Source organism: Anguilla rostrata, chromosome 8 (assembly GCF_018555375.3).
Source record: "Anguilla rostrata isolate EN2019 chromosome 8, ASM1855537v3, whole genome shotgun sequence".
NCBI lineage: Eukaryota > Metazoa > Chordata > Actinopteri > Anguilliformes > Anguillidae > Anguilla > Anguilla rostrata.
This window is the reverse complement of record NC_057940.1, coordinates 42,811,178-42,827,830: the sequence shown is the minus strand read 5'-3', so window position 1 is coordinate 42,827,830 and position 16,653 is coordinate 42,811,178. Positions and strand designations below refer to the sequence as shown.

Genomic DNA, 16,653 nt, shown 5'->3' with positions numbered 1-16,653 from the left:
GTAACTTGGCGGGATGGTATACCTGCCATCCCAATGACACGCGGTAGTTACACTATGAGCTTTACTCACTCGATAATGCTCTGGTCGTAAACATTGTCACTAGCAAGTCAACTTTAACCCCGGGGTTCCCAGCAAGGGCAAATCTATTCCAGGATTTTGCGCCAACTTCTGCTCTTAATTATTTAATCTGCTGAAACATATTTTGGTCTGGCATTTGTATAAGCTCTACTGAGTGCACTCTTCTCGTTTGTGTTGTGATTATGAAAGACACATATACAACTGCTTCATAACCAAATCTTTTAATATATTTAATAAGGAAAGAGCGAGAGAAAGAAAGAAGCTATGAGAAGGAGAGGAAGAAAGAAAGAAATAGAGAGAGAAACAGAGGGAAAGAGAGCAAGAGAGAGAAAGAGAGGGTGTCAGAGAGAGACAGCAAGAAAGAGAAAAAGAATAAGAAAGCAAGAAAGAGAACAGAGTATGCAAGAAAAGAAAGAAACAAAAAAAGAAAGAAAGGTTGGGAATCAGAGAGAGACAACCAGAAAAACAGAAGAGAGCAAGAAAGAGACATAGAGGCTAAGAATGAAACAGTGAAAAAGAGAGTAAGAAAAAGGCAGTGTGAAAAACATGAAATTTACAACATTGCAGTTAATTTTTTTTTTTTAGTCCACAATCACTAGGGTTCATTGCTGCATGGACGCTGCTACTCATTTATTACCTCTTATTTTGCTTTCTCTTTCTTTGAATTCCTCATTCCTTGCTTCTCTTCCTCAGCCCTGCTCTTCTTCTTCTGCCACCTCTTTGTTATCGACATCCAAAAACTCAATCTCTTTTTCTGGCCTTTCTCTCCTTCCTTCTTTTCTTTTTCAGTTCCATCCTCCTCACTTTGTCCCACATTCTTTTCTTTCTTTTCTTCATCTTTAATTTGTCTTTCCTCCTTCCCACTCATGCCTTCCCCAGCTTTATTCTGCTCCTCCCCATCACTTTTCCCCTCATCCCTTGTTATTTCTTTCTTGTCCTCAGATCTGGCAGTTTTTTTCCTGTGCCCACACATTTTAGCTGATGTCCAACAGGTCCACTTCTTTCTCTGTCCTTTCCCTTGTTTATCCTTCTCAGTTGGAGTTTTTTCTGCACTTTCCCCCTCCTCCCCACCTTTCTCTTTCTCGCCGTTTTCCGCTCCGCTCTGTTGATCGCCCTTATTCTCTCCTTCGCGCTGACAGGTCTCTCCTGTGCTCTCTCCAGCACACATCACTATCGCGTTTCCAATTTCTTCCCGGATTGGCATGCGGTGTTCATACAGAGCCTTCTCCAGGCCAGCAATCCTCTTTTCCATAGTTTCCATCATCAACAGGACCTGTTCTACTGTTTTTGACAGATTATTAACCTGTGCCCCTATGGCGGCCACCTGCTCAGTCCCAGTCTCCTAAGGACAGAAAAACATATGTAGGCTACTGATGAGAACAGGCCGTTTAGTCCATCTAGGCTATAAATCGAGTTCAGTAACATCTGCAAATGTAACCATTTTACTAGAAATGTACTGTCATTTACACAAACGCACTTTTATCTCTTTTTACTGAAACACTGAAAAAAGTGTTAGGATTACTGACTGTGGTCTTGGGAAATCAGAAAGAACCTTTTAGCTGTCCTTATGTTCTAACCTTAGCACGCATGTTAAAATATGCTACCTTATTTTCCTCCTCGTCTATGACACTCCCTGTAAGCTGTCCATCAAACAGCTGCTGCTGTTGTAGAATTCCCTCCATCGACTCCTTTTCTCCGCCCATCCCCTCCAACTTTTTTTCCATCTCGTTTTTATGCAATTATTTTGTGTTTCTTCGTTCGTGCTTCTCTCTTCTTATGCTGCTAACAATCTGAAAACCTGCTGTAAAGTGAGTTTAATTTATAGCAGATTCCACGTCTTACTATTGTGACTTAACCCGACAATAGCATATGAGATTCTAACCATTCATAAAGAAGGCTGACTTCTGTGATCTAACGTTCCAAGAATTCTCTTGCTGGTAAATAATATTCTCTGGTTCATATATGATAATGCTTCTGTTCGTTCTATATTTTTGAAATGAACGGTAAAGTAACTTGCTTAAATCATCACAAACCTTTGTGTTAATGGTTTAGTCTATATCGACTTGACCAGTACGTCCATTTCATAGTTTGTTTTGTTAACCTTAACGGGCCGTTTGTGCGTTGGTTCCGTTTTCAAGTCTTTTAATTGATAAAGCGGTTAGCCGACAGTACTAATTCCGGTGGAAGAAGCACATTATCGTCACAGTGGCATTTTAGTTGTAAAATAAGTGAAGTAGATAATTGAGAAAGAGGCTGTTTAGCTGACTAGCAAACTAGCTCCAGCATTAGTTTGCCTTTGCGTCGTCAAGCTGTTAGCTGGCTTTGCTTGCTTAGCTAATTAGCTGGTGAAGTAGTTGGAATCTCATAAAAAACACGTTTTCAACGTACAAAAATGCCAAGTTACTTACACATACAAGACATACACCATCTATAACTCATTCATTCAGACCGCCAAAATCCAGGCAGCCATTAAAAGTAGCATATTGATATCAAAATGACGCCAAGTTACGGTACTACAAACAATATAGGCTACCTTGCCTCACCGAAATGAAATAAGATGTATTCCGAAGCAATGCTGGTAGCAGGCCTGGATTTTGGCAGTCGGAATGAATAAGTTATATGTGGTGTATGTCTTGTATGTGTGAGTAACTTGGCATTTTTTACGTTGAAAACGTGTTTTTTATGAGATATCATTTCATTATCATATCGGTGCTGTGTAGGTATGGGGCATGCCCCCGCGAAGGCGTAACTTGCCATCCCAATAGAATTTGAACAACAGTGGCAGAATCCTGACAGCGATGCCCTTTGCAGACAGAAATGCACACAGGGACAAAAACAAAATACGTAATAAATATGCAACACATTATGATTATTGTAATCATGTAAGAGTGCATCAATATAACTTTCTTGTAATAATTTTGGTAAAGAAAACATATAAACCGTGTTTAAAACCAGCTAAATTAAAGGGGGCAAAAGCACAAAGTCACTCTGAGTAAAGATTCACTCCAAATTGTGTGAGAATTATTTAAATAAGAATAATAAATATGCATAAATATTCTTCAGTCTCCAAAACATTCGGTTTAATTTTTTTAATGAAGTTTGAGACCACACAAAGTAAGAAAGTAGAAAGTACGTCTGTGCATTCTCTGTCATACAAAGTGAAGAGATGCATTCATATTGTGTAATTACAATTCAAAATATGACCGGCGTACAATTTATACGGAAAATGAAACGTGGCTATCCATATTTGTACCATGATTCAATTTCATTGTACTCATTAAATTATTATTATTTAAACACTGGCAATAGGCTTATGTCTATTTGAAATTGCTCTTGACAAACCCTTAAGTAACATATATATATATATATATATATATATATATATATATGTGATATGCTGCTCCTTTCAAAGTTGTAATGTTAAACTAAAAGCCACAAAATAATTGGTCAGACTCCTTTCTAATGGTTCATTCCCACAGCTTTGTAACATACTCAAACGTGATCCTTAGGAATAACTCCCAGAAACCTAGTACATACCATACTCAAACCTTTTTTTTTGCTCTCATACTGTATTTGGTCACTAGGTGTCAGAATAGATTAACATGTAAGAGACAAATCCTTTTGAGAGCAAGAAACTGAATAGTGTACAGTCAGCTTACACAAGGGACATCAGACCTGGCCCGTTATAGAAAGTGAACTGGAACCAGTTCTTGACTGACCTTTCTCTTTCTGCCTTTGGAATGTGGCACAGACATTCTCAGAGGCATTGGCAGAAAGGGAAACAGCGTCATTCCATTTTTAAACAGAAATAAGCATCTGCCAAAGTCTAAACATTATGATATTTTACAGTCTCCAAATAAGTCCTTCTCATAAGTGTTTAAGCACTGAGGTAAATGCTAATTGGGCAGTCACTTATATTCCATTAGAGATGTCCAGAGGAATTGTCACGTTACTTTGTACTTTCTCTATTCATATCTAACCGGAAAATTATCTATATACAGTACAAGATAAAGTGGAAATTATATTTAATCTAGTTGCACTTACTGGAAAAATGCTTTAAACAATTCATAAAAATGTTTACCAAGGAGTGCCATATTTAATATCTTCACGGAATCTTTCTTTTAGCAGAGACATTTTAAGTAAAATGATTTTAAAGAGTGGCTTATGAAAAAACCATGACTAAGTAGTTATTTATAAAACTCCACTTTTACGTCGATATGATCATATCTCTGCGTAAAGTTTACATGTCAAAGTGGACTTTTAGAAATAGCAACTTAGTCATGGTTTTTTGAGGGCAGCTCATGAATCTCTGAAGCAGGCTGTGTGCATGGTTTAAGAATAACATTTAATTTATGATCAATTTTAGGCATATAGAGTGCGAGAATCACGATCAATCCCAGGTGTGTTTTATTTAAAACGCGATAAAATGTTTTATAAATAGTACACGAGAAAACAATAATACAATCATGGCAGCTCTCGCATTATTAACGTTCAAATGTTAATTTTTTTAATTTAAATGTCATGGTGCATGAGACACAGATATGCTGCTTTAAATCAATGTAACTTTTTTCAATCTTAGTTATTTTTGTAAATTAAATATAAGCACAACTTGAGAAATAACTTGATATTATGTTAAAGTTTAAATCCAAGAACATTTTTATAATTTCCCAGAGTCCCCAGGTCTTGTGAGGTTAAGGGCTGGGCTTAAAATCTGCCTGTTTGATCTGTTTAAGCATAAGGTAAACACATTAGCTCAAGAAGATTTTCCATTAGATAGTATGTTGGAAAAAAGTACTATGTGCCCATATCTGTCTGTGTGCATTTAAAACTTTAATATTGCACATATGCTGTCTATAAAATGTTCTCCATGGTGAAATCAAAGTAATCCAGTGTTGTGTTTTTTTTATTTGACATTTAGGGTGAAGCACTGTACATCAGTAATTATATAAAAACACTTAAGTATTCTGCAGTCAACAAGTTATCGGCAAAGAAGTCATCCATGTACACTATACTGAGAAGGAATAGCAATATTCCAAGCCAACACAATTGAAAATGTAAATGCAAACCCTTTGAAGTTGTGCCACTACTCTCTTCAATTTAACATGGAAAGAAATGCGCAATGACCACTTTGTTCCCATAATCTGCAATCCAGTTAAAATGGCTGCTGTGCATCACCCGAGTGGATCTTACAGATTGTGGGTGGTTGAAGTGAATCACCCCTCTCCTTTCGTTATGATGTTCTTTTAGAATGTTATACTATAGAAATGCAGTGCATTCTGACACATTCAGATGAGTACAGGAAAATCCTTGAAATTCACAGTTTCTAGGTGGAAAGCTTAATATCTATAGAAAGCCATACATAGAAACCAACATCAAGCTCCAGACAGTTCTGGACATGTTCTTGGTCTTTCAAACGAACTAACTATTCTACACATTCACTTTCAAATCCCTCACAAAAGCTCTTGCAAGTGAATGAAACAAAGCAAAACAAAACATGATATTGTTATCTGTGATAGAGATACCTCCCACAGTCTGCTCTAGCTTCTCTGTAATAAAGAGCAGCCTGTAGAATATTAAACAGTCTCTGACCCATGGGTGAATGCATTGGAGGTCAAGTGGGACCAAATGTTATCTGTTAAGCATTGAATTAACACTGTTAGAATGGAATTGACACTGGACATTTTACTGCGTACCCACACTAAGTTTCAGTGACCCTTGCACTTAAGAGGCTCAACTGGTGACACCACACCGGAGAGGGTAATATGGTGGATGTTGTTTTTTTTATTTTTTAAATTCAGTAAAGGATGAACAACCGTAAGTTATTCCTAATTTCCCAGTCTGCACAGCTCTAGGAGAATTTAAACACAAAGCAAACAATCCAAAAATAACATTTTTGACAGGATTTAAACAATTTCTTTGTTTAATCTGATAAAACTTCTTGAAAGTGTTTTTTTTAAAGGCTGGCTTTTGTCACGACTGACTTGTGATGGGTTTTAAAAGCAAACACATGAAATATTACAAATAACAGCATTCTAAATGCATATATAAGCATATTTTATACACATATAAAAAACACCAAATTGCAGTATACATTATAGAAAAGTAATCATATGTCATCCTTCACTGAAACCACCCATTCATATTCTCCAGGGCTGAGTACCGACCTAACACTCAATCAAAATACCAGCACAATTCAGTCAAATGTGATGGCCTTCTTAAGGTCGTTCCTCCTCTCATGTATTTCCTGTTATGTCTTTTGTTTTGCTTGCCGATTGGCTGTTCCCCTTCTCTTCCCCCTGCCCCTCCACACAGTCTCCCTTTTTTTCTCCCGCCCCCTTCTGTAGTTCTCTCAGGGCACTGTGGGGTGAGGTGTTCATGTTAGCCGTCTTCACGCTAGGGTTTGCCGCCATGACGGTCCCTGAGCCCTTGGAGCTCTTCTGCACGCTGGCCGCCTCTCCACTGCCCGGCTCGGGCTCCGGCCGTCGGCACACGCCCCTCACCGCCGCCCGGAAGTTGTTGGTGACGAAGCAGTAGACCACGGGGTCCAGGCAGCTGTTGAGGCTGCTGAGGGTGACGGTGGCGTGGTAGACGGCCACGTGGTGAGGCAGGTCCGGCCAGAAGTGGACCAGCACCTGCCGGACGTGGAAGGGCGTGAAGCAGACGGTGAAGATGACCAGCACGGTGACCAGCAGCTGGATGGCCCTCATCCTGTGCTCGCGGCTGCGGCGCATCAGCCGGGGGCTGGCCAGGGCGCAGGCCACCCGCATGGTGAAGGCGGCGATCACCACCAGCGGCAGCAGGAACTCGAAGACCGTGAGGGTGAAGAGCTTGGACAGGCAGCAGGAGGTTTGCGAGAAGGCCCCGGTCAGGGAGGAGTAGGTCACCACGATGGCGAAGAGCCAGACGCAGACGCTGGCGCCCTTGGCAACGGCGGGGCTTCTCCACTTGCGCGAGGCTTCCGCCTGAACGATGGCCAGGTAGCGATCCACGCAGATGCAGGTGAGGAAGAGGATGCTGCAGTACATGTTGACGAAGTAGCTGAAGATGTGGACGTACGAGCAGGCCGGGCACTTGCCCCCGCTGTAGTAGAGCACGATGCGGGCAGGCAGGGACAGGCCCACCAGCAGGTCTGTGACCGCCAGGTTGATGGTGTAGATGACGGGTGTGGTTTTGGCGACCGTGCGGAAACAGAAGACATAGAGCGCCAGACTGTTGAGGAGCACGCCCATACTGAAGATGAGCAAGTTGATGACCAGCAAGGCAATCCACAGGCTGTAATAGTCATTGTAGAGGCCCTCATCCAAGTGTGCCAGCTGCTTCAGGTACGGCTCCTCCCTGAGGGAGTCATTGTCCATGGGGCCAGACGTGCTGTTGACGAACACACTCATGGACGTCTCCATGGCAATGTGGTTGAACTTCTATTTGAGAAACAATCCCTAAAAGAAAGACATGCCCTGAAAAGTGACATGATTCACAAATTTACAAGGATTTATAAACTGCTCTGGAATAAATGACATAAACAAACATTTCAATCTAATCCTTTCTTCACACAGAATTGCTTTGTTTAAAGAGTATTGAGGATTCTTTTTGTCTATGTGAAGGCAGCACGCTACTGCCAATCATCAGGGGTGCTGTGAGGGGGCGAGGGGAGTTAGGACAATTGCAGGGGCCCTGACTGACAGGGGCCCTCAAATTATTAGAACATTGGATTTTCTGGGGTGCTGGGGCCCAACGTGAGATCTTTTCATGGGGCCCAAAATCCCTGGTGGCACCATACCTCTCAGTACAGTGTGATTAGGGTTCAGTAATTTGTCAGTAATAGAGAAATACACAGCTACATTTCATTATTCATGTCTTTCAGCAGAAACGCATGCTTCAATTGGCCACTATTTTGAAGTGTGACGCCCACCAGTTCAGACACATTTATGCATCCAGCAGGTCATCGATGCAGTCAAGTAATACTTAGTGACAAGTGACTTTTTTCACAGCTAACTAGATTTTGTTTCATTAGCTTTTCTGTTGTTTCAGTTTTTTCAAAGTGCATTATACATATATAACTATGATGGGACATAGTTTAGTCCTTGCTTATTTCAGATAAAAAATGCTACAGAACACTTTAGCACACCATTAGAGTTGATGAGCAAAATACTCTTACAACATGTTTGGTGTATTTATTTAAATTGCCACTACTTAAAGCCTCTTTATGATGCATCAACTACTGATGGGAGAGTGAGGCTTCTTTCATCCACATTGAGTGGAGCTGTTTGCTTTGGATTGCTTTATAGCAAGCAAAAAATAAGGTCACAAATTTTCATGTTTGGTTCATAAGACCAATTCTCTGATCATGTGCTTGGTAAGATCAAACTAGACTTCAATAAAACAAAAGACACTTAACAAAATATGGATACAATGCCTTATTAACAACAAAGCATATTAAAACTACCTGTGGAAACATCGTATAAAAACCATTTTAACGTTGAAGCAACTAAATTACAAAGTCAATTACACAAAGGCCAATTAATATATATTTTTAATTGGCATTCAACTTAATATGACTCATCTGTTAGCGCTTTGATTTATCAGTCTCCAAATCTGTCAGCAGAAATCTTTCCAGTTTCCAGTCCGTCAGCACTTTGATATTCCAGTTTCCAAAGCAACATGAGAAAATTAACAGAGCTCCAGAGAACGAGAGCTAAATTTCAGGCACATCAATCAGAAAAACTGCTGAATTATTTAATTTAGCAAGGGGAAATGATGACAGCATATGGCAAAGAGCATCAGCAAAGAGGAATAGTGACTTGCAAGTCAAAGCTGACTGAAAGGGACAGATGGACAGTTAACAGGATAGCTTCTAAACACCCCAGAACTGGCATCAAATGTGAGAATAGAATTGAATCAACACCTTTGGAACCCAGACTAAAAAATAAAAAAAAATAGGTAAAGCTGGCATATTAGAACTGTTGAAATACAAGGCTAGTTTTAGCTAATTTAATTGCGTTGAGACTAGTTACAGTTTGTAGTCCATTCATACTGTGTCATAGCTTTAGTCGGTTCCCTTGCTGTGCAACAAATTTTAAACCATTACAGATACATAATACTATTTTGACATCTGCAAACTGTAGAGATGATGTGCAGAGGCTAACAGCTCTACTCCACAGGAAGCCTCCCATTAGCAGCCAACATCCTACATGTTTGTGAGAGACACGACCACACGCAGAGCTGGGTGTGTGTGCATGTGTGCGTGTGTTTGTGTGTGCGTGTCTGTATGTGGGTGGGAGGGAGAGGGGGTGGAGAGGGCTCCAAGCCTTTTGAAATGCATTGTGTGACCGTGTTTATTTGTGTACAGCACATAATCTAAGGGAATCTCGCCTCAGCGCAGCTGACAGAGCCCCTGTGTGCGCTGCCCGTTCTCTGCTGCTAACGATTTAGACTTGCGTGAGCTCGATTCCTAATGGCCTGTGGCCCCTGCGTCGCGCGCGGTTCCTTTGCTTCTGCAGCGTGCACAGATCCCAGAGCCTGGACGCAAAGCATTCGCGTTTAATCTGAATTTCGTCACCTTGCGGAGGAACTCATTTCTAAATGTGCTTTCACTTTCAGAAATTACATTCCCATAATACTTTGCTTTATGTCAGAATGTAACCCATGTTTTAAACATAGAGAAGGGCTGGGTTTTTACCAATATTTTTAATGTAACTTTTTAACGACTTTTTCCTTCAGGGCAGGAGCCTTTTCTGAGTGGGTCAAAGTTAAACACAGAAATGCAGCCTGACGCTGGCTAATTCCCAAATAAGGGAATTATTTGACTGGGGTCAAACGATGATGTCCACTTATCCTCTGCCCATAACGCACAGGACTCTGATTTGCAGCAACAAGACAAATGCCAAGAAAGAAGCTAAAAGTAGATGAAACACATGACCTAACGTTTTAGTGAACCGCAGTTTATATTGGTTTTAAACCAGCTGGCTTTGTAGCAGTTAAACTAGTTTTAAAACAACTTAAAAGTAATGGAAACCTGAGGGCTTTGCTCCTGATATTTCCTCATTTCCCAAGTCCAAAATGTCTCCATTTCTCAGCAGCGAGGGATTGATGTGGGCTAAGTATTCATAATATGCACATGGCCGTAGCCAAAAATCAAAGAACAGCCCTGCTTAAAAAGGAAACGGGAGAACTGACCAGCTAAATATGTTGTGTGAGAGAGGTTAAGATCTCATTAAATATCTACTCCATTATTTTTTCTATCCATGAGAATCTTTGGCTTTATTGTTTGACAGAGTACTCATCAAATCTCACTAGACAGAATGAGTTTAGGACCCATAGAGAAGTGTCAATCAGTATGCACTAATTTGTGATTCCAAAGAAGCCTTGGCTAGCACAAAAAGAAAAATAATAGCTTTAATTGTTTCATTATTGTAATGCACTCCTAAATGTACAGTGTGTCTAGTTGCTCGTGGTCTCTTACAATGCAATTTTGTCTTATATGTCTAATTTCACTCATTTACACATTTTTTTGCCTATTTTCAAGAAAAACAAACATTAGATCCGTCACGCACGTCTTACTACTGGCAAAGCCAATCCAAAAAGTTCTGCCTGAATTATTTCTAAACATTTTCTGAAAAAAATTTAGGAGAAAGCATAATGGATATTTAGTCTAGGACCTTAATTACAGATTTAAAATAAAAGTCTGACTCAGCAAAGTAAAGAAAGCAAACTATGATAACTTTGCCTATTGCTAAATGTTTATATAATTACTCTTGTGCCTTTTAATAGAAAACTCATTTTTAATAAAAATAACTAACTATAATCCCAAATAAACTAGATTCATCTCATTTTATAATCGTTTTACCTACCTCCATGCAAAGGCAGTTTGACCTTTTGACCAGCACACAGTAGATGAAAATCTGCACCTACTGAAAAGCAAGTCTGATTTCAGGATCCAAGGATTCGAGCTGTGATTGACAGATGCTCTTACTTCTCCATTTTTTCCCTTCCTCTACAGGAGCCGAAGTTCAGCTGCAGTGCACCCTGGGACTGATTTTTTCTGTGCAGCATCTTCATTCACTCTGCCTAAATAATGTCCACTCTCGGTTCTGTAAGAGCCACAGGGTATGCCTGTCTCCTAGAGTCTCATCGTTTCTCAGTTCACCTGTCTCTGAATTTCTCAGTGTATCTTATTTTCTCTGGTCCTCAGTGTCTCTGTTTCTTGTCTCAAAGTCCACGTTAGTTGCACTTCTTGTTGATGTTTTGTCCTTGTTCCCCAGTTTCTCCCAGGCTCTCAGTTGATTCATATCTCTGTCTGTTTCCCAGTGTCAGTTTCTCTTTGAGTGCCCTCTGCCTTCCGCTCTCCTGTCTGGCTGCAGCCCTCTGCTCCCTCCTTTTCTCCTGGGCTTAGACTCTTGAGGAGGAGCCAGAACTTTCCGAGTTTACTGCTGCTTTGACATCACAAGGAGCTGTGCAGTTGCTTACCAACGAAATGGGCTCAATAAGGTGCCAATGAGCTATGTAGGAAAATAATTTTTCAAATGGATTCAAAGAGACTGACATGCAACTTCAAAAAACAAAGGAAGGGACATATCTTTTTTTCTCTATTATGACCATATGTTAATGTGTAAAAGCAGTTGGCCTCATCAGAACGCAGATATTAAACTACCATCGGTGTTAGGGAAACCACTCTGAAAGCATAACTGTACAAACAACCAATTACTGCATGCTGAAAGTAGTTGAACTCCAGTCAAGCTGTAAAGAGAAATGTAGCTTGCGAAACTATACTCATTATTACTCATTAAAGGTAGCTCAAACTAAAAGATGACCATAAACCGCAAAATGTCATATAAATTCCTATTAAAACAAAAATAATATCAAATTAAGTCACTTTGGAAGGTACAATGAGTTGAGTTTTACAAAAATAGCAGAAATATTGTGGGTCAGGCATTTTTGCTGACAAAAATTAGTTTATCTTGCACCTTTTACTGACAAGGGCATAACATTGGATGTCTCAGATTTCATGTTAGAGCAGAATCTCTTATTTACACAACACATGAGCAATTAAATAGGGCCATGGTTGTTCCTTAGACATGGCGTGTGTGTGAGTGATGCCTTCTTTTTGCCCATGAGTAGAACCACTACACAGCTCAGTGGGGGGAATGAGCTATATATGGCAGTTGGCAGTTGACTGTTGTCAACTATAATTGAGCTGAGTGCTTTTCACCAATCAGGATTAGAGAGAAACTAAAGAGAGAAGGTGGCATTTAAATTCAAGGGGAAAAATCTCTCATGCCACTTCTTTTGACAGACGTCACACTTTTCCCAAGACAGGTTCATGTATTCATACTGATGAGGATGATAGAGTGCAGGTCACAGGAAAGAAGATCCACATCCTTTTCACCAGAGGTGTCTAAACAAATCCTCCATTTCCTGTAAGATGAGTCATCTCTCAGAAGCAGTGTGCACATCCCAAGGATCTTCTCTAGGTCGCCATCTCCCAGGAGTGGCAATTTGTGGGCTTATTTTTGTCACGTCCAATAGTGCATTTCCTGTAAACCCCTGCATCACAGTCTTTCTGGGATTCCAGCTTTGATGCTGATTTCAAGGAAGCAACAGAAATGATAGCATTTTACCTTGATGAAGTGTTTTTTTCCCCCAGTTTCCCTTTTACGGAATATCTTTAAACATTTGGAGCACATTTATTCCAGTATTTTTCACTTAAAAAGGAAAAAATATAGTTCTCACTGTATGATTGATCATAGCATCATTTATGTGTGTGTGTGTGTGTGTTGGGAGGATGGGGTGCAAAAGGTTGATGTTATGAGTGACTGAACAAAACATGGACACAAGGATATTTCTCCCAGCCTTAGGATAGGACTATTAGTGAGTGACACAAGTTGAAATGTTCATACAGATATTCAATCTGATTCTTCTTTTTAACGAGCATCAGAATGTACAGTAGCTATAACATTCGACTGGATATAAACTAGGAAACTTCAGTGGGATATGTACAGTTTCTTATAACCAGGGAAACATAAATGCAATAAATTCATATAATAATGTATAACACCATGATAGGATGTAAGAACATTAGCATTAACAAGACCTGGTTAAAACCTAATATATGGCTGGACCTAACACACGTGATCCGGCCAACCAATGGTGTAACTTCATCACTCACTCAGTCAGTTAGTCACTCACAGACATTCGCGTTTATAGGGCTGGCCCCGCTGTTGCGGTCCAGCCAAAAATGATATAAGGTGCAGCAATCCGAAAGATCCCCACACATAACAGGCTGTCATGCTGACCCATTTTTGTTAACAATTTGGCACACTTTCACTCGTTTAACGACTATAACATGGAGATCGCCCACAGCAGCTATAAAACCCTGGCTCGTCTGGGCCTTCTAACTCAATCATGTGAAAAAAGCACTTGTTGACAAATTAAGGTATTTCCATGCTGGCAGAAATCCTGGAAACCTTTCTCTGGGGACATATATATAGAAAACTTTTTTTCTCTCTTCATGACAAACATTCCACTGGGAAGAAACGCTGCATGCGAGCCCAAAATAGGACCGTGGAAGAAAGCTAGACAAAGCACCAAGATGTTGCCCCAATATGCAAACATTTTTACTGCCATTCAAATAGGACAAAGAGAAATGTAATCCGGCCTTGTTGAAAGTACAGCACTACTGTACGGTTTAAGCAGATTGACATACCTTAAATATATGGGCTTTCTGTTTTTTTTATTTCTGCCGAGAAATCCTACGATGAAAAATTAGAACTGATAAAAGTCATACATGTGTGATACAGGATTGGTTCAGGTTTTCTCTGTGCTTCACACCCAACATTTCCATAGGTACCTTCAGTTTAACCTTCAGGGTCCAAGTTGAACTATGCGGTTGTTCCCTGCACTTGGACCGGTACTTCTCTCTAGGGTTTTCGTCATACTTGTTCCTGGTTATTGTTATACACTTTGTTGTACGTCGCTCTGGATAAGAGCGTCTGCAAAATGCCTGTAATGTAATGTAATGTAATGTACCTGTCTACTATGCTATACATTTAAACATTTAAAGTATTCAATAGGGCTGTTTATAAACTTGACACACAGATAGAAGTTAATGCTAAATATGCCTGAAAGTCAGTTCGCAGACAATGAAACAGATAATATGGCAATAGCACTGCATTTTTCAATGATTCTGAAGACAGCTGGTGGTTATCTCATGAAGTGGCTAAAGAATAAAATCCCTATTTCTGTCTCCTCTGAGCTCCCAGAAGTCTTTGCTCTCCCATACTTGCTTGACTAGTGCTTGGGGATGACTGGATATGCCTGTCTGTGGACTAACTCAGGGTGGTCTGATTCCTCCATCATTGTCCTCTGAATGAATCTTTTGATTTACAGCCAGCATACCACAACTCAGTCTGATGCATTTGATTTTTATTATCTAATATTCACCCATGTTTTTTTCTTTTCTCCAAATTTGGCATTATCATTGTACTACCCTCCATAAATTTGAGGAGAATACACCCTCCTCTAAAGTAGATCACTGCCAGCTGCTACTTCTTTCCACTCTGAAGAGCTGTGCAGCCATTTCACTGTAGGATTACACTTCATGGGTAGTTTTCTGCACCCCAATGAACTAGAGGAGTCTGGTGCACAGTGAGACAAAGATCAATGAAAACCTCCCTTACTGAGAGGCCAGGTTTGTGCTGCACTGTACACTTTTTGGACAGCTGAAGACTCTTGTTCCTCACCAGTGCTCCACACGGTTCACTTGTGTGTGAGTGCAGGCTTGTCGGATCGACATTGACCACTCCAGGATGGGAAGCTTTAGAAGTGTGGAAAGCTGTCATGCCATGACGCAATGCAGTAGACTGCTTACCCACTCACTTACCCAGTGGCACTTGGCAGTGACTGCCTCACGCCCTCACAACCCTGTAGTCTGACGCAATACAAATCATCATTGGCGACCGCATGGTAGGGCTTACAGCCCTGGCTAAATGGTGTTATTGAATATATGCAAGCCATAGCAATGAGTACAAGCCATAGCAATGCTATGCTCCAATATACATTAACTGCAGTGCTTGGAAGGTGCTTTGGTCCCCCTGTGAAAAAATAATGAAATAAGAGGTTTCTCTTTCTTTGGCCTCCACAGCAAGACCAATCTTTGTATGCCCCTGACCTGTCTGCCACTTGTAAGAGGGCTGACAAGTTCCTTTCTGTGTGCCTAAATATGCCACAAGGACCCCCTCGATTTTATCTGGGCCAACGTCATCGAAACATGAGAGAAATATGAACATTTTTAATAATTTGGAAGACTGTCAAATGCTCTTTCCCTATGCAAACATGTTCTTTCCATGAATTTCCGCAGAAACCGGATGACATTTATGAGAAGAACTAATACGGAAATGCGGAAGCACTTATGACTGCAGTGATCACACCACTGATGAATGCATGGATATTCTGGTTGTTGACTGGCTCACAGTTGTCATCCAAGGAGGTAAACAAAGTGTTAGAAGGATCCAGCACGCATGCTATGTGAAAGTACTACATGCTGACAGACATCTGTCAATAAAAACAAACAAACAAACAAACAAACAAATAAATAGACAATACATGTATAATGTACATGTATAGTTTTGGTACGTTTTGGCAGCATATTGTCAAGACTTTGTTCAACGCGGGGAATGGGCTGAAGCTTTCTTGGAAAGCTATCCTGGTGGAGCATAGCCGACCCACACATTTCCCCTCTGCACTGACGTCTGCAAAGATTTCCCAGCATCGCAGCACCCTGTCACAGCTGCACCTTTCTCATGCGCGCAGCTCCAGGAGCTCTGACTGACAACACGCACACATGGGGCCAGTCCACGCACATCTCAGGAAATGCAGGAGAGAAGAACATAGGCTACTCCCTGGGGGAAACTGAAGGTTAATCCAGTGACGAGAGAAAAAGAAATTACGCTCTACAGGCTGTGTAAACAGTCTCTGGTTGATTTTTTTTAAAGATATAAACCCCCCAAAATTCTCACGGTAATTGTTAAGCAATAAAAATACTGAATAATGTATGTATGTGTGTATGTATATATGTATGTATGTGTATACGTATGTATCTATATTTATGTATATGTATGTGTCTATGTATATATGTGTGTGTGTGTGTGTGTGTGTGTGCGTGGGTGTGTGTGTAGGTGTGTGTGTGTGTGTGTGTGTGTGTATGTATTGTGGCAGCTGGCTGGCGGAGGTCCAGGGGCTGGTCATTGAGAGCCGATACATCAGAGCATGCTGGCTACACCTACAAGCCTTATTTGGAGTTCCGGCAGCAATGAGAAGCACCTGTATGCCCTTGGTTACCTGAGGACTCACGTTATAAAAAGGAACCACGGACTATAATCGTGGCAAAGTACCGAGAGGGAAACGCGTTGGTGGAGAGAGTATTGTTAAAAAGAGAATTGTGATTATCGTTGTGACCTGGACTGACTGAGAACCTGTTTTGAGCATCAACCCCTTTTTGTTGTGAGAACCCGAGTTGGCTTTGAAACTTTGGATTACGGACTTTTGACTACGAGAACGGATTACGCACTTTGTTTGACTGCC

The 16,653-nt window shown here is 40.7% G+C and overlaps 1 protein-coding gene across 1 annotated transcript; it reads right to left on the bottom strand.

Moving 5' to 3' along the window:
• Window positions 1–4,462: 4,462 nt before the first annotated feature.
• On the bottom strand, window positions 4,463–7,478 carry LOC135261767 (G-protein coupled receptor 20). Its single transcript, XM_064348372.1, has one exon. It carries the CDS (start codon window positions 7,476–7,478, stop codon window positions 6,312–6,314), a length of 1,167 nt encoding a protein of 388 aa, XP_064204442.1. The 3' UTR covers window positions 4,463–6,311.
• Between the last annotated feature and the right edge of the window lie 9,175 nt (window positions 7,479–16,653).

What these genes read in the sequence shown, in the direction of transcription:
- LOC135261767 (XM_064348372.1), bottom strand. Translation starts at nt 7,478, where the DNA reads ATGGAGACGTCCATGAGTGTGTTCGTCAACAGCACGTCTGGCCCCATG.